Source organism: Neodiprion lecontei, chromosome 3 (genome assembly GCF_021901455.1).
Source record: "Neodiprion lecontei isolate iyNeoLeco1 chromosome 3, iyNeoLeco1.1, whole genome shotgun sequence".
NCBI lineage: Eukaryota > Metazoa > Arthropoda > Insecta > Hymenoptera > Diprionidae > Neodiprion > Neodiprion lecontei.
Genome location: NC_060262.1, coordinates 40,962,249 through 40,979,503, shown reverse-complemented (window position 1 = coordinate 40,979,503; position 17,255 = coordinate 40,962,249). Strand labels below are relative to the sequence as shown.

The window sequence follows — 17,255 nt, the reverse complement described above, 5'->3', positions numbered from 1 at the left end:
AGCGATGTGTACAAGCCGAAGTCTGAGCGTCTGCAGCCGTAAAAATCAGTCGTTGCAGTCACAAAAGCGCTGGCATCAACGATATAAGATTAAAGAATATTATCGCCTAGCTGCGATGATTAAACACCGTAAAATTTTCTGTTCAAAGTTTATTTTCCGTGTAGTCTGGTAGATCAGTTACTCGTATACAAGCGTATATGTGTATACATGTGTCCGAGAGATTGAGGAGGAAAAAAAGTAATGGGTATATGAAGAAACGGATGATGATGTAGAGGGAAATAAAAAGGAAGGCAGGAAAAATCGACCTCGTCAATTTCATACAACAACTCTGATTCCCTGTTCGCCCATTTAAAAAAAATGTTCTCCTAATCTGCCGCCTCGTTAAGACCACGGCAACTGCTTAAGACGTCGCCAATAATTCCGAAACGACTGACATTTGTTATAACATGTGTGTATAACTCTGCAGTGACACGCGATATATGTATAACAACGTCGGTGTAAAGATCATTATTATTATTATTATTATTATTATCATCATCACTGTTATTATTATTATTATCGTGCTAGCGAAAAGCTAGACGAATTGTGATGAAACGACCGAATGAGAAGTCGGAAAAAGATGACAATTTTTGCGCGCGAAACAAGACGAGCATAATTGAGATCGATGAGGTAAAAACTCGCTTACAGGCAACGAAAAATCAGACACAATTTAATTATCATTCGATTCAGAATGCCAGCTCGTTTTTTCGTGCGAATTTTTCCTTCGTTTTTCTCTCAATTCTCGAACACCGTGCAATCGCCACGGCCATTTTCTTCTTCTGCGATCTCGTTTCCACTTTAGCAATCTTATCTCTCTTTTTCTATCGCGCAATTGCGTAACTCGTGCGGTTTAACCGCGTGGCTCTGATCCGGAATCAAGGTGAGGAAAAACAAATGAAGAGCGTCCTCCATGTGGAAGTGGGTTTGAAAATTATCACAGAAGTCAGTGCGTATGTACAATCATCATCGTATTATTATTATTATTATTATTATTATTATCATCATGATTATTTTTACAATTAACAATATTCTCACGGTGTGTAACAATTATAATATACATACATGATATATAGTACGACGCTGATACGCGTCTTGACTAGGATTCTTAAAATTATATTTGGTCCTTTTTGAGAAGACTTTTATAGATACACCGACGTCATGGGTAACAACGGTAAAATATACATTAAATAATTTATACGTACATGTATGATGTGTATCTATGTACTTTCAGGTAATTACAATATATTATATGCTAGACAGCTAAAAAAATATATGACTATTTAATACCATGTATCACGCCTCACAAACAGGGTGCGACAACATTTCAAAGAAACGAGGGTATAAAGTGAAATTTGTATTCCAAGATTGAGTTCGGAAAATGCGAAAACAAGAAAGGAAAATAAAAAGAAAACAAAAACTTTTCCGTCGAATGAAAACTTTGAAGGTAAACTAATTATTGTAACTTTTTCCCCCCAGCGTAAGTTTCTCTCTTGCAGATGTTTATCTCGTGAAAATTGAACACCTTGTGCTAAGTACGATTGATATTTTTTTTTTTTTTTTCAAGTAATTTCTTATCAACGGGCACGAATAATAGAAAAATTCTTTACTTACTTGAACAGACGGAAAAGTTTGCACAATTAATAAATATAAGGCGAATTTTAATAATAGTTAAAAATGTGGGTACAAGGCGGTAATCTTTATTGTATTGTAGGTGAGTGACTTCGCAAGCATTATATTGGTCGTTTGGGTAAACAAAATAACTAGACACGTTTTTTCATTCCTATACATAGAATAAATGATACAACGGACAAAAATAACAGCGAGACAAATCTATTCACATTTTACGTATATCGTATATATTGGATAAATCTATCCGTGTATAATAATGTTTACAATGTAAAGTCTCTCTTCGCTTTTCTATTACAATATACATAATTTCGTGTCTTTTGTAACATTGCTACAACATGTACATCTATATATATATAATATTATATTAACATATCAATTTTCGCATTCATTTTGTTTCCGGCTTTCCGTTTCCGAAACAATGAATCCAAATTCTTTGGACCACCTCGATTCCCCGAGAAGGAGAAAAATGATAATCGCACAACCGGAATTTAAGAATACATTTCAGAAAAACTTACGCCCTGATCTTTGGTTTCCCAATCGTGTATTGCGACGACTTCGACAATATTTAATAAAACAGCAAAACGCTGCTGGAACGAAATCGGCTGATCGGCAAAAATCCTCCGTCATCCGGGTGCCTTGATTTGCTTCTTGGTCAGCTCGAGAAGCAGCGGGTAATGGATGTCCGGGCAGTATTCTTGGCTGTGCTCAACGAGCTCCAGGTGCCTCGACCAAACTCGAGGGTCGTAGAATTCCCGCTGCCTGGCCGTGAAGCCCCGCTCGATCGCGGCTTCCGTAAATTTTTCAAAAGTCGAACCTCGCCTCGGCGCCACTATCAGCGCGATTCCGTCCTCAGCCAGCCATCCGAATATCGTTTCGACCAGGTCCAGCCGAGCCTCGTCGAAAAAGAGACAGTCCGCGCTGAGGATCACGTCGTAGAGTCCGGCCTGAGACGTGCGCCGGGATTCCGGCTGGTTCCAGTCCATCGACCACGTCTGCGGAAAATTATCGCAAGCAAATTTGTTCAATTCTTGGAACTTTGGAAAGCTAGTTCGATTGGTCTTAACCCGAGATCGCTGATTTCAAAAATGGGGTCGAATCTGAGAAATTTTCAAAACTCAAAATGTCGGATCTAAATGCATTCCGCATATTGAATTTTGTAATTTTAACGATTAATTAAACGTTTTCATCGACCCCGAAAACCCCCGAGTAACTAATTTTGAGCAAATCACATCAGTTTTCATATTGTCAGTCCACCATATTGGCTCCGCCATTTTGAATATCATTATTTCGACGTCGGATTCGTTTTTAGCGATCCCAAAAACTCAGGGTTACCGAGCTCCACTTTTCTAGTCCCCATAACCTTCCCGCAATTACATTTAGTTTGTTGAAACATGCATTTTCAACACTTTGTTTATTTATAGCCCTCACTATATTCGTGGAATCATCATAATCACTCTTAAAACATCAACATCGACATCTTAGAAGTCCAATTATGCAAAAACAATTACAGCGATATTACAAAAATTGAATGTAACTCTTGGATAACCGATTCAAAAAAGGTATCTCATATATCAGATGCTGTGTCGCAAAGGGTTAAGGAGATGCTATAGTCCGTTTTTACCGACCGAGTAAAGTGCAGCCCCTTATTTTTATTCTTATCGAAGTCTGCAACGAATCACTGATATGAAAATACTGCAGTCAGCGCTGTATTTTAGAAGCGATTCCGAACAAAAGAAGTCGATAACTTTTTTCGTTCATGCGGGAATGAATTTTGTTACTCGGTCGGTAAAGGCCGGCTATGGCATCCTCATAACGGTGATCAGGCGGCAATCGTTTGAATCCGAGGTTAGAAAAAGAGGAAAAAACGGTTTCGAAACATCACCAGTAACGTCACGTGATCATCCCCAATGTATCTAATAATAAAATATAATAATCTGTGTGAATTCAATAACACAAACTGTGATATCAACAATTTGAGAGAAGAGATTTTACAATTAGAATGTTTAAAGCTATTAAAATCTTGTCTTTTTTACTTCTGATTCGAATATTTTTGGTCTCATTTTTCCGCAGTTCGGAGACCGTTACAAACTTTCACCGTATTATTATATTTGTGGTTTCTGGCTTGTTTCACTCAACGAGCGGAAGCGAATTTCCAGTTTTACTACCGAACCGACGTTCCGCGGTACCTTGTGCATATTGTGCTCAACCATGTTCCGGCCGGGACGGATTTACGGCGCATTTCGTCTGCTGTGGGTGAAAGCAAAATGCAGGCAAGCTCAGATTCGGGGGTAATTTGAAAAATTTCCCGTATCGTGGTGTCAAGGCATGGTTGTCAAATTTCGGTAAACATTACGAATTACGCGAGTAGGGGTCGTTCGAACAGGAAAATACACGTGTGGACACATATATATTGCCAGGTATGGATACTTGTTATTATACAAATACAAGCGTCCAAAAATTGTGTCTAAAATAGCCTCACTCTGAGCGATTATAAACCCTGTGAGCGAAAATGTGTGAAACGAAATTTCTCACGGTCGACTTATCTCCCGATGATCACGAGGCGTCGAAACCGATACCTGCAGGGATTTACCATCCACGATAAGAACACGGAAAACAATCAGAATCATCCGTATGCACGCCTTGTATGCAGCAAAAATAAGCGTGCAATCTGCGTACAAACACGAGATCAACTCTCTCGACTGATCGTCTCGCCAGAAGGACAAACATCAAGTCCATTAGAGAGTGTCGATTTTATTAAAACGAAAAAGAAAAAAAATTGGAACCCCCCCCCGCCGGGGAAATTGATTGTTTACACGGGTATTACGCATGCGTATATGCGATATACGCGTAATGCAATCTTTTCCGTTGCACAAGCATTTCGGTACACAAACCTGACTGATTGTGAACGGTATGGTGGAAGCCCGTTAATTATTTGCGTAACACGGACGCGATATACGCGGCGAAGGGCAGATCAAAGAGAATGTAGGGGCTTAGGGTTGGAAAAAAAAGAAGAGAAAAAAAAAAAAAACAAAGGACACAAGTTCAGGGGCTTCAGCCGAATGTCAATGCGTAAAAAGAAAAATAAGCAAACGAAAAACATTACGGCGATCGAGTCGAGTGATCTCAAGTTTTCGAGTCAAAGTTTGTGCTCTTTATTTTTGTCTTTTGGAGACCAATTTTGAATCGGTATGCGAAAAAAAAAATTTTTATTCATTTCAGAGTCAAGAGCAAATATATTCGCCTTTTTATTTTTTTTTTTTTTTATTGCAAGTACTGTAACTGCAGCTATTGTTTACGAAAAATATTTACACTCTGCGTTTATATAATAACGAGTCACAGCCTTTCTGCAGAACGATTGAACAACCTTCGAAGAGATTGAGAGTCGCGGTTTTCACGCTTCTCAACGCGATGTCTCAATTGTATAATTATTCAATTTCAAGAAATTCGCGCGGCAATTTATAGATTTCTGCAGGTCTGTGACAATATCGGTCTTCGCAATCGAACTGAAATCTAATTAACTCGACTGGCACTCGAGTCTGATAAAAATTTCAAAGTAATTGAGAGTTGGGTGATGTGTCAATCTTAATTATTATTATTATTATTATTATTATTATTAATATTATTATTAACATTATTGTTATTATTAAAGAGCCTGCGGGAAGGAACAGAGGATCAAGAATAGATAAATTGGAAACGAAGTTGAAGCCTAGCACCCAGAATTAACTGCCAAAAGTGCTAATTTTGATTCAAATAATTAGGCAGTGATACCTGGCAGTCGAAATTTCGTCAAATACCTTGAAGTCTATAATTGTACCTATAGTTTGACAGAATTGTGGGTATAAAACTGAGCTGCGTCATCTCTGTCGAAAGAAGTTCGACTGGTGATTCTGACAACCAGCTTCAGCTTCACGTAATTACGGAGTTGGAGTTAGTAACGTTAACCTAACGAAGCATTAAGTCGAAACTTGCTATTTGGCAAACTTAGAATGACTTTAAGGCAACCGAGTTTGCAAAATATCAGTACGTTTCGCTTCGTTACATTTCACCTAATTTTAAATAATCCCAAAGTTCCGAACTGTTCAGATTTTCCATAAGAACGCATCGTTACTTCAACGTCGCGAAGTTAAATCTCACGAAATGGCAAGAACTCAAGATCGGACGAGGTTGAAGTTAGTAACGTTATCGTAAAGAAACATTGGGAAAAAAATCAAGATTTTCTAATTGTTACAATGATTTTTAACGAACTAAAATTGCGGTATACGAGTATGTTTTGTTTTATTACAGTATACTAAATTTCAAACAGTTCGAAAATGGCGAAATAACGGTTTTTTCTCAGCACGAACCGTTACGATAACGTTGCCAACTTCGACACGATAACATTGAAACGAACCTGACGAACATGATTGGCGTTGACGTCGTCCTGCCTCAGATCCTTGGCTGCCCTTTCCCACTGAACGACACGACAATCTATAAAGGTGTCCAATTTGTTCCTGGCGACGATACACCTGGCATTATCAACGCTGGTGACATTGCCGTCGGTCAGGGTGACGGCCGCGGGTTTACAGTACTTGGCGACAAAGACTCCGGCAAGGCAGCTCATCCCTCCGCCAAGTTCGAGGACCGTTTTTCCCCGGCAAATATTCCGGTTGCTCAGCAAATAATGAGCCAAGCACTCCTCCGACGGCCACACGCAAATGTTGCCCGTGTTGTTGAAGCCGATCAGCTCGTTCGCCGTGAAGCTCTTGTTCACCTCTCTGACGTCGACAGCGAAGCACTTCCGGTCTATCGTCGCCGCGTACGAATACCACGTCGATTCACGATCCCCGATAACGTTCTCCAACGCCGCCGCGTTCACCAAGCCGAAGTTGGTGAATCGTCTCACGGAAATCGGGTCGGGTTCTAACTCCTCGGCGTCTTCCTGCGGCTCCGGCGATCTCGTCAACGCTCTCGCCAAGAGACGCCATCGCCGCTGCGCCCGATTTATCATTTCCGTTTTCTTAGTTCCCGCCATCTTCTCGCGGTTCGCGTTCACCTCCAATTTTCTCGACCCGATATCCAAGCCCTCCATCCTCGTTGACCGCAGATCTTTTTTTATCGTTCACTCGGTGTGTGAATTTACCCGTAGATCACTTCAGCTTCTCGTCACGATCGCTTTGTGACGTGTGATACGTGGGATAAGCATTCGCTGTCTTCCCGCCTTTTATCCTATTCGGATTAACCGAAGATGACCGTCACACGTGACACGTGATCACGTTTAAAAATTATACGTTATAAAAATTAGTCGACGCGTTTGATGCTCGTGGATATTGCCGATTAAAAACAGCCGTTGTGTTGTTCCCGCGTTGTTTATTCTGCATTTGTCTCCTCCTCCGACTTTCTTCTGTTTCGCACAAGGTTATCTTCTACTTCCTTTTCCTCTCATTTCTCACAATCAATTATTCGAGTAAACCAGTATGTATTCACTTCAGTTCCACGTGCAGTTTGCGAAAAATATATATTTATGTAAAATTAAGAGGAAAGTAAATCCGCAACCGGTGCCCCTTTGCGGGTTATTCTTCGCCCCCGTTGCAGCAATTCGGGAGCGCTTTTTTGGGGGGCGGTTGCACCGCTCGGGGCCCTCGAAATTAATCGAGGAAGAGGAGCCGCGCTTGCGATGCGCGCGAAGGGACGAGACCAACGGACTAAAACTAAAACTCTCGTAACTCCGCGCCACGCGCTACTCGCGCATGCGCTTTTGCCTCCGGCTATTCTCCCTCCTTCCTCATCCTCGTTTTCTCTCGCCACTCCTCCTGCCCTCTTCAATCGGCGTCGGCGACGCACGCCGCGAACTGCAAAACGTCAGGGATTCGCGCACGTCTGCAGCGATTTCGGAGGCTGCAGAGATTTCGCGAAACAAGACGGAAGGATGGGGGGGGGGGGGGGGGAGGACTCTTGCTTAACAGGGCAAAGGGGTTATCATTGAGTAAATTTACACCGAGAAAAAGAAATGATTCGATTCAATTTGTACTCTAAAATATTTTAACTGATGATAAACTTGTCAAATTCGTCTACAATTCTTGGCCAAAGTTGGAGAAAAAGTAGGATGAACAATAATTGCGGGTAATCATCTGCTTTGAAATTTTATGCTACACTTGGAAAGCACGGTTGCATTTTTGAGTCGCATTTAAAACTTGTTATATACCGTGCAGTTACAGAAAGAGGACGTTTTCTTCTGTAAGAAAAAATAAAAGACACATAAAGAACTAAACAACGTACGGTATTTATAAACTTTTATGACTGTCGAATGAGCTTTCCAAATCTCTTGATATTTCGACACCGCGGTTTGGTGCGAATTTTTCGTCAAGAAAATCGTTGCAATTCTACAACGATCAGTTTGTAAATTATATTGTCGGTAAATTGATCGCTCTGATTTTGTTGAAATCATAACAAATGTTGACTTTGTTTTCCTTTTTTTGGGGCACAAATTTTTCAATTTCACTGAATTTACACGAGGCAGCATATTCTACGTATAAAGGGTCTAAAATCCTTGATTGATCAGTTCAAGAAATTTACAACGAGCTGAATTAATTTTGTGAGTGCTTTTAAACCACCGAACTGAACTGTTCAGTTGAAAATACGCTGCGATTACTTAACGCTTGAGAAAATTTCTTGGGTATTGATATATACCTAACGGTAGATCTAAAGGCGACTCGATTAAAATTTATTCAACCGGATAAAATGTTTACTTAGTTGAAAAACGAATAGATAAATTGTCAATAATTACAAAACGGAGGAAAAACATTCTAACGAATTTCACGAATAAAATTCTATTGTATACCTAAGAGAATTTATAGGTTGAATGAATTCAAAGCCGATCCGTCAAGGTGATATATCGTTCAGGCTAGAAAAAGACAATTTTGTCTTGCTAGGTTCTAATCTCATTTTTGACTATCTAATATGACAATTAATTTCCATAAAGAATATTTTCGGATACAGCATATCGCCATTATCGCATCAGATGACATATGCATCGCAGTATTCCCAGACCGCTTTTCCTTATTTCTTACACTCACAAAAATATTTACAAAATTTGTCAAATGCAGAATTAAGAAGTAACCATTGAATACAAAAAAAAAAAAACAAAAATAATGCGAATAGGCGTAATAAAACCCTACTGAAAACATGTCCTACAGATAATCTGGCAACATGAGGGTACGGAAATATGATTTCACCTACTTGTAGGGAAACGCAAACCTCTCGCTGGGGTGGACCGCTCTTTTCGCAAGTGTCCAGATTTAATCTCGCACTGCGGATACGCGGCGAGGGCGTGTATCTTACACAAGGTATATTTGCTCCTCTTAACTACACGGTAGGTATGATTGTATTTATTTTATTTTCCTGGGGGTGCGACGTAAAATGGGGGTTGACAATGCCGAAAGGGGGGAATTGAATTGACAGCAATGCGACTCGCCGGCATATATATATACATATATATACAAACATGTATTCTTCCATGCATCGAGGTATGTATGTATCTCTAAACGACTTGACTACAGTACTGCGGTGCTTCTGGCAACTCGTACAGACGCATTGCGTCTAATCGAGAAGCCGAGCTGTAACGTTGGCCAACAATAACGTCGTTGTAGCGAGCACAGGTACACACATATATGCAGAAAATATATTTAAGTATGTATGCAATGTGTGTGCAATCACGGAGAACAGCGAAAAACCTTGGGAAGACGAAAATTCTGTCACAAATAAGTTACAATTGTCTGTACGGATGACACACACGGATACACACGCTTTATAATATCCAAGTGTCGTACATCGGATTAAAAATATCCCAAAGTATAATACTTGCACGCTGTGTGTACTGTAGATGATTTCCATCATTTTTACCTTTATCTGTCGATTTATATTAATTTGTTAATTGCAGTGTAAATATATCGTTCTCAGGACGAACCTTTATTCGAAATTTGATATTTTCTGGTGTTTTTTTATCATGAAGATAATGAAATTTCGTGAGCGTAAAAAATGGGAATGTCACGCTTACGAGAAACTCACTATTAATTCTGTTGCAATGCGAGGGATTGAATTAAAAAGCGATTTTTTGACGATACGGGAAACGGTAATACCGGCCATAAATTACCTGACAAGGCACCCGCGTCACGAGGCTCTGTAAACACGGTTATCTAACTATAAGTGCTTTGTGTATAAGATATCCTGAGTTGAGTGCTTGTGTAAAGTAGCCAGACTGGTGTTTAAAAACTGTAGAAGAAAAATCAAATGAAATACGATTTTGACGTATGGATTTACCAGCTGGCACGTTATACTCATATATTTGCCTCATCAACAAGAGTCACACGTAACTTCGCACGTGCTGGTAGTTGCATTTTGGAGTCGGTTAAATCGCTGATAACATTAATTCGATATTTGCGTTGAAATGTGAACGTAAGCAGATGAGCTAATGTTGTTTCGGGAGGAATCATTAGCCGTGTGTTGGAAAACGTTTTGTCTATGCACAGTACATTTTTGCTACAAAAATGTAATCGAAGTACGACTTTTGGAGCAAATGAATCCGTACGGGATAAAAGAAATTACTTACATCGTCGATGTTGTTGATATTTATCCCGTTTCTCAGCTCGTCACTTAACGGTGTTTAATAATAAAAATGATTGTTATTTTTTTCATAGACGTTTCTTCATCACTGTGAAACATAACCTCACTTCGGAACTAAACATAGCAGACACTAACTCCGTGGCAGACACCCCCTTCGCATATTCTGGCGCTAACTTCATAGTTCAGTCCGCCGTCTTTGTACAGGATCGCCAACTAAAATGTACAAAAATCACTTAAACTGTAAAGTGAATTGCGAAGGCACGAAATCCCCGTTTAATGCGAAAAAAATTAAAATTTGTCGTTCTTGTTGAAAGATTAATTGATATTTCAATTAAAAACGCCCGTTATTGGTCAATTATGTTGGGAAAATTTGATAGAATCCACGAGATTCTAGGTTAATTTTAGTGTATTTTGTTTTTATTAGTTGGCATATATTATCTTGAGTAATCGATTATCGAGGTAGCGACTGATAGCAGACGATTGTTTGCAATCGACGATGACATCGAATCGATGACATTAGTAAAGAGAATGAGTTCAAAAGTTGCAATTAGTTTAGAAAATATATACCCGAAGTGCATAGTGAGAATGCTGATGTGCAGCTGATTAGATAGTTTAATATGTGCACCGAAAAAAAGATGCCCCTTCGGATTTTTTGCACTAGTCGAAAATGGTTGTCAGCGGTAATCACAAGTTAACCTCAATTGTACGGTTTATTAAATAGAGAAAAACAAAATCAAGTGCCATAGGGTGGAGATAATCACACGGAATTTGCTAACCGCCATGGAGAAATCATCCAGATTTGGCTCCGAGTACATTCCTCTTGTCAGCGAAACATCTACAAGGTTACGTTTGCTGATACCTTTTTCGAAGATCGCCTGGTTCACCGTCTCCCTTCCGTTCTTAGGTTTCGCCTTCTGTGTCTGCTGGTCTGTGCTGTACAATTTCAAAGAAGCTACTTTCACACACTGCGAGGTACCAGGTTCACCCTTCTTGTGTACCTTTTCATTTAATCGAGCTTATAATAATCAGTATATTATTCTCAGGTGTACAATTTTCTTCCATCAATTTCTGCCGCCATTGGACACTACAAGCCTCAAAGCGACGTCTGGAAGGCGGCAATTGCCATCCAAGCACACACCAGGGTACTCGTTCTGATTATGTACTATCGACACTATAAGGAAACGGTATATAAGTGGGCGCAGTTTGTTGCCCATATAGCTCTGGCTGCTTATGCGATCGAAAACACTGCCTTAGTTACCTTAAGTTTTTGGTCTTCGCATGACAATTATGGTACGTAATATCATTTGACCTCTTTAATGCTGATGCAAATTACAGAATAAACATAGAGAGCCGATGTAAGATTGTTCAGCAATTAGTCTTTACCGCCAAATTATTTTTTTGTAGCTCTTCACAAGTTATCGTTCATCACCTTCTTGATAATGTCTTTGCTGCACATGAGCTTGTCGTGCATGATAACGAGGAGTTGTAGAAGCCCAGCTAAAGATGCGGTTGAAGCAAGTTCATTCAAATGGAAATGGCGTATGCTGTTCGCTAATGTGTCTTCGATACTATTGGCATGCTATTTTTTCTACAGGCACAATAAATACTGCGAGGCGAACGGTGAGAAATATCTCAAGAGTTCTAAATATATCCATGCTAAATTTACAACTTCAAAACCTAACCTTTCTTATAAAATAATACATTTTTAGTGTACTCTCTCTTTGCCATGTCAGAGTATATGGTTGTTCTGACCAACATGGGATTTCACATGACTGCGGCTTGGGATTTCGCAGGAAGGAAATTTTTAGTATCTTTAAAGGGACTGAGAATAATCTGATTATCCATACGATCATCCATATGATATATTTATTACATAACATTTATTTATATACATATATTGTACATTTATGTACAGATATCGAGATTCTCATGCAGATTTGGACATTAAATGTACAGACTCCTTTTTATACGTATTTTTAGATATCTTGTAATTTTATAAGACTCTGCCATTCAATGTCCACTTTGATGCGAAAATTCCCGGATATTTTTCATAATACCACATTTATCTATATTTCATTATACTGTATTATGTAACGTTAGATATGGATGACACTTTTAGATTCTACAAAATAGCATCTCGAAGTTAGCTATAACCAAGTTGTTATTTCCAAAGCTAGGATATATAAGTGTATAAATACTTATACTATTTATTGTATTATACTGTAAATTAGTCTTCTGATATCAGATGAGGTTTCACGGTTTATATTGTTATTATCATTACCGATGATAAATAGATGGATTTTACGTCACAGATCACTTTGTTTTTCAATAATTCTTAGGTCTCTAATGCAACATTTGACGTTTTCTCAGTGGACACGAGTAGGTTCCGGTGAGATCCTTTGGCAAAGAATTATTATCTCTTTGGTTGCGCATATAATATGCCAAATCGAAAAAATCATAGACAATTATTCGAAAACTAAGAAACTAAGAAGTCCTATCATCAAACATTTTCTTTACAACTTGAAATCGTTTTCTAGCTTGTCTGAAATGTACTTTGCTATGGCCATACTGCTTGTCGCCGCTGGTGAAGGAGCGTTACGACAGTGAATTACTCTGCTTCCAATGCTACCCTCTCCTCCGTCAAAGACAAAGTCATCCACCAGCTCTCCCTTGTTATTCAAAGCCTGTGCTCGGACTCCAGCCTTGTCGCTACAGATGGATTATAATTGTACATGGCATTGTCAAGACTGTAAAATTTCAGAAGTTATCCATTACAGTTTATACAGGTGTACGTACCTCAGTATATCCTTCCCAGTAATTCCAGGTAGAGTTTTTTGCAAGTCCTTCACAATTAGCGAAGGGAATACGGATTTAATCATCTCCATTGCCCCTGGAAGCGCGTACTTGAAGCAGAGCTTATACAAGCCTGGGAATGTTGCCATCTCTATGCAGTCTCTCAAGTTTACTTGTGTCCAACTGGAAAATCGCGGTAGGTTATGATATTCAACGGATTTCTTCTTCGTAATGCTAACATTTCGTAACAGATTACGCACCTGTAGCCTTCTCTGGACAACGCTAAGACGGCGTTTGGTCCTATCCACACGTCCCCGGACATTCTGGGCGTAAAGTGGACGCCCAAAAATGGGAACCTAGCGTCTGGGACTGGATAAACGTTCGTTGTAACGAGGGACTTGGTTGTGTCCGACATCCTGAAGTACTCCCCTCGGAACGGAACGATCCTTGGATTCACGTCGCATCCTGTCAATTTCGCAACGCGATCTGAATGCAATCCGGCACAAGTCAAAGCAAACCTCGTCGGAATGTGCTGTAAAATTTCAATCAATCATGTAAGCCCAAACTGCGTGAAACGCAACTGAAAGAAGTAAGCAGACGCAAGGTCCAATGCAAACCTTGTTATTCTTAGTATGAACAACCATTGGCATCAGTTTACCAAGTGTGCCTTTGGACTCTATCATTTCGGTGAACCCTGTCACCTCGGAATTAAGGAATATTTCACCCCCCATTTTTTTGAACTCATCTCCGAAGACCTTGCAGACCGCTCCCCAGTCTACGATACCGGTCCAGGGTGACCAGAGCGCTTTCTCGCCCTAAAACGTCTCGAATTAGTTGTATTGAATGTGAGTCGTGCGAGCATCTGGATGCATCGGAATATCTCCTCACCTGAATGTTCGTTTGGAAATCTTTTATACGATCTTTTCCAACGACTTCGAGATCCGGAACGTTGTTTTTCGTCCCGCGATCAAAGAGTTCGTCTATTCTGACCGCCTCTTTTTCATCCTTGGCGACAATGAGCTTTCCCACCTTCTTGTACGGAACGTCATGTTTGTCGAAGTAATCGTACGAAAGTTTTGCACCCTCGACGCAGAGCTTGGCCTGTTTGAAATCAAGGTATGGTGAATTGTCTTGCATTGTAAAACAACGTTTTGTAATTTAATTCCCGCCTTTCTTGCCCTCTGATTACCGCGTACCTTCAAACTTCCCGGGGCGTAATATATACCGGCATGCACCACTCCACTGTTATGTCCGGTTTGGTGCATCGCCAGGTCCTTCTCTTTCTCGACAATCGCTATTTTCATTCCTGGATGTCTTGTCAGCATTTCTCTTCCAGTTGCGCATCCCACTATACCTCCGCCCACGATCACCAAATCGAATGTGTCAGGATGCTCCAGGCTACAATTCAAATCATTCGGTTTGTTATTCTAATTTAGAATGCGCGAACGTGGCTAGACAATATCTATTGCTACCAAGTATCGATTTGATGTTTTCTTATTATACTAACATGAGGATGTGATAATTATCCCAAATGGAAAACAGGAATGTTGTAATATATAGACAAATTCATAATCTTGATTAATGGTCAGAATGAAACTTGACGAGCCATCTATTGGCCAGCGATAGTTTTGTGTAGCGAGACGAGCTCGCGCGGGACCGTACGCGCTAGGACACAATCTAGCTCTCTCTACTCCTGGACTCCTTGTTAATAGGACATGCCGCACTGGCATTATGTAAATAGACATTATACTCTAATAAACTACTTTAATATTAATTGCATAAAACCACACTCCCTCTTTTATATCCACAAGGAAAAAAGACTGGGAAAAATACGGTTATTATCAAATTGAAACCGCATCGCTGTTTGACGGGTTGACGAACGTTTCAATTCTTTTCAATTTCAAACCGAATTCGAACGAATTCGAAATTATATCAATCATCCACTGCCTGTCGACTGCGTAAATCTATTTGTGGAAGAGTAAATATTCACTGTAATATCTTACAGAATTGAATACCAACCTGGTTCCGCTAGTTGAGTATAATTTAGCCAATTGCCGGGCAGGTTTTCGAGCCGACAAACGTATCAGGAAGCTTGCAGACATTTTGATCGTGGGATTTAATTTTTGCGCGCGAATAACCAATTAAATGTTACGAAAGCGAGGAAATTTCCCAGGGTATGTGGGTTCAATCAGCAGTGTCGAAATACTACACTGGGATCATTTGGCATATGCGTGACCGATCCACGTTGACGAGGAAATATTTTGTTCTTATCGATTTTTATATACAATCCAGCGTTTACAGATAAGAATTTCATGCGTATTGACACATCCAATGACTTTTCCTCAAGCGGTGTAAGATTAGCCTTTCATTGTCGCTTCAAGCTTCGTGGATTTTCGATATCTTTGACGAAACTGTCCGTTCCCAAGTCCAAACCCCAGGATTCAATTTTTACTACAGAAACAATAACATGTAAATTAAATAGTAACTGAAATTCCAAATTCGATTTTGACTCGAGGAATTGTCACTCCGATTTCGATTAGTACAAGGCGCGTTTGTACAGGTAGCGAACGTCTATCTAACGAATAAGTGGTTTTCAGAATGATACGCGAAGGTCAAGAACAACGTTATGCAATTAGCGCGATGGTCAAGGACGTACAACGGATGCGTTTGCTGCAAAAATTACACGCAGCCTTTCGTTGTCACGTCAAATCGTACTGAGCTCTACGTTTCGACACAGAAACGCCTGCCAGACACTTTTGCGTCAGACTGTCTTATCGACACTACTGACTGGTGCGTAGTAGAGATTCTGATCATCGGATCCCCCCCTCGTTAACTGGTTTAAAATATCTGATGTGTAAAATAATTTGGCAAATCGTCACCGGTGTTCATTAATGACGTCATGATGACGTCGTGTCGACGTATGCGAGGCTCTTGCTGCGACGGCGCTTGCCATCTCGATTACTAACATCGGCAAGTGGCGCCACCGTTCTTCCAACGTCACGACGGTGAAGCTGTTCGAACGAGACGCGTTCGCGAGTGTTCTTTACTATCGCGAATTTGCAAAATATCGTCACTGCCTATTACGCAAGGAAATACGCTTGTTCTAGTTAGAATATAGACGCAGGATTAATGAACTCCAATTGCAAAACTCTCGAGTGAATAATTGAGGCGGTTTAATCTGCCAATGTTCAAATCACTACTTCGATTCGAACGTAATTGAAATTCAAATTTAGGGCCCCTTATCCGCTGAACTTTACGTTTTGCCATACCTATTTGCTACTTATAGTTAAGCACTCCTGAAATCACTTTTAGGTTTCAATTTTAATCCCCGTACTCTTTCGATAATATAGACTCATACGGTTAAATACGTTTGCAATCGATAAGGTCTAGCAGAGGAAATCACAAACCGACGGACGGTTCACGGGCTATCAAAACTTCGATGCTTTTTTTGGATTGTTAACCGAAGCATACGCGATTACTGTAGAATTATGTTTGTCGGAGACTTGCATGCTTGATCGGGCCCCGACAATGACAAGACTCGACGCTTCCAGAGGTCCATCATGCAACTGGCCCTTTTCATCCCCTCCCTTGTCCTTGGAAGCAGATCTCCACTCTCCGTCCGATGCAACTCGACGTTCGACTTTCGATGGAACGAAGTTTATACCCATATACCTGGGTGGGTATGTTGTTTAAAAAACGACAACAAAGAACGGTGCCGGAGAATGGTTCAGGGCTACAAGAGTTGTACCGAGGAGAAGAAAAAGAACGACGCTACGGCAGATTAGGTGCGATGATACAAGATCGTAAAATATGAACTACCTGGTGCAGTACAGTGTATAATAGGAAAGTTGACATGCTGTCCTATTTTATAACAGTGTAGAATTTTCAGCGCTTCTTATCTTCGTCGTTGTTCAATTTTTATTCTACTTAAGCTTTAAAATAATTTTCAACCCAGGTAGATACGTCTTTCATTCCGGTACTGTCTGCAGCGCTATTATACCAACGTATTTCTCAACTGTGTATTTTTCCTCGCTGGATAATCCCAAGCAAACATGAGGGGCTGCTTATCTTACGGTTTTACCAATGGATCGATAGTGGTTTGAAGTAACACACACCGCTGAATGATCGATATTCCACTTCATTACAAAAAATGGATCGAAGTAACTGTGTTCAATCGATAGACAGGTAATCAGGCT

At 40.1% G+C, this 17,255-nt stretch overlaps 4 protein-coding genes across 5 annotated transcripts in view; 1 reads left to right on the top strand and 3 right to left on the bottom strand.

Annotated features, from left to right (window-relative positions):
• LOC107222135 (WW domain-binding protein 4) overlaps positions 1-10,439 on the bottom strand; it is a 30,035-nt gene extending 19,596 nt beyond the window's left edge. The window contains exon 1 of the mRNA XM_046735432.1: positions 10,253-10,439. Within this exon, the coding sequence (XP_046591388.1) occupies positions 10,253-10,254 (2 nt within the window). The 5' untranslated portion in view covers positions 10,255-10,439. The remainder of the gene's footprint in view (positions 1-10,252) is intronic.
• LOC107222136 (calmodulin-lysine N-methyltransferase) lies at positions 1,528-7,466 on the bottom strand. 2 transcript variants are annotated; one of them, XM_015661371.2, is made up of 2 exons: positions 6,068-7,466; positions 1,528-2,660 (listed from the first exon to the last, which is right to left on the bottom strand). In XM_015661371.2, the coding sequence occupies exons 1-2, from the start codon at positions 6,734-6,736 to the stop codon at positions 2,292-2,294; spliced, it is 1,038 nt and encodes a 345-aa protein (XP_015516857.2). In that variant the 5' UTR covers positions 6,737-7,466; the 3' UTR covers positions 1,528-2,291. The 2 variants fall into 2 exon arrangements, with proteins under 2 accessions (XP_015516857.2, XP_015516856.2); XM_015661370.2 differs by having other exon boundaries at positions 6,059-7,443.
• A 266-nt stretch (positions 10,440-10,705) lies between the features above and the next one.
• Positions 10,706-12,705, top strand: LOC107222142 (post-GPI attachment to proteins factor 2). Its single transcript, XM_015661376.2, has 4 exons — positions 10,706-11,238; positions 11,310-11,556; positions 11,671-11,886; positions 11,976-12,705. The coding sequence occupies exons 1-4, from the start codon at positions 11,047-11,049 to the stop codon at positions 12,101-12,103; spliced, it is 783 nt and encodes a 260-aa protein (XP_015516862.1). The 5' UTR covers positions 10,706-11,046; the 3' UTR covers positions 12,104-12,705.
• On the bottom strand, positions 12,503-15,845 carry LOC107222141 (L-2-hydroxyglutarate dehydrogenase, mitochondrial). Its single transcript, XM_015661375.2, has 7 exons — positions 15,079-15,845; positions 14,256-14,457; positions 13,948-14,160; positions 13,677-13,874; positions 13,320-13,591; positions 13,063-13,242; positions 12,503-12,975 (listed from the first exon to the last, which is right to left on the bottom strand). The coding sequence occupies exons 1-7, from the start codon at positions 15,159-15,161 to the stop codon at positions 12,780-12,782; spliced, it is 1,344 nt and encodes a 447-aa protein (XP_015516861.1). The 5' UTR covers positions 15,162-15,845; the 3' UTR covers positions 12,503-12,779.
• Positions 15,846-17,255: the final 1,410 nt, after the last annotated feature.

What these genes read in the sequence shown, in the direction of transcription:
- LOC107222142 (XM_015661376.2), top strand. Translation starts at nt 11,047, where the DNA reads ATGGAGAAATCATCCAGATTTGGCTCCGAGTACATTCCTCTTGTCAGC. An exon ending in CTACTTTCACACACTGCGAG is followed by an intron (nt 11,239 to 11,309) that starts GTACCAGGTTCA and finishes TATTATTCTCAG; the next exon opens with GTGTACAATTTTCTTCCATC. An exon ending in TAAATACTGCGAGGCGAACG is followed by an intron (nt 11,887 to 11,975) that starts GTGAGAAATATC and finishes ATACATTTTTAG; the next exon opens with TGTACTCTCTCTTTGCCATG.
- LOC107222136 (XM_015661370.2), bottom strand. Translation starts at nt 6,736, where the DNA reads ATGGAGGGCTTGGATATCGGGTCGAGAAAATTGGAGGTGAACGCGAAC. An exon ending in ACGCCAATCATGTTCGTCAG is followed by an intron (nt 2,661 to 6,058) that starts GTTCGTTTCAAT and finishes AATTTTCCGCAG; the next exon opens with ACGTGGTCGATGGACTGGAA.
- LOC107222141 (XM_015661375.2), bottom strand. Translation starts at nt 15,161, where the DNA reads ATGTCTGCAAGCTTCCTGATACGTTTGTCGGCTCGAAAACCTGCCCGG. An exon ending in TTCATACTAAGAATAACAAG is followed by an intron (nt 13,592 to 13,676) that starts GTTTGCATTGGA and finishes GAAATTTTACAG; the next exon opens with CACATTCCGACGAGGTTTGC. An exon ending in TTGTCCAGAGAAGGCTACAG is followed by an intron (nt 13,243 to 13,319) that starts GTGCGTAATCTG and finishes GCGATTTTCCAG; the next exon opens with TTGGACACAAGTAAACTTGA.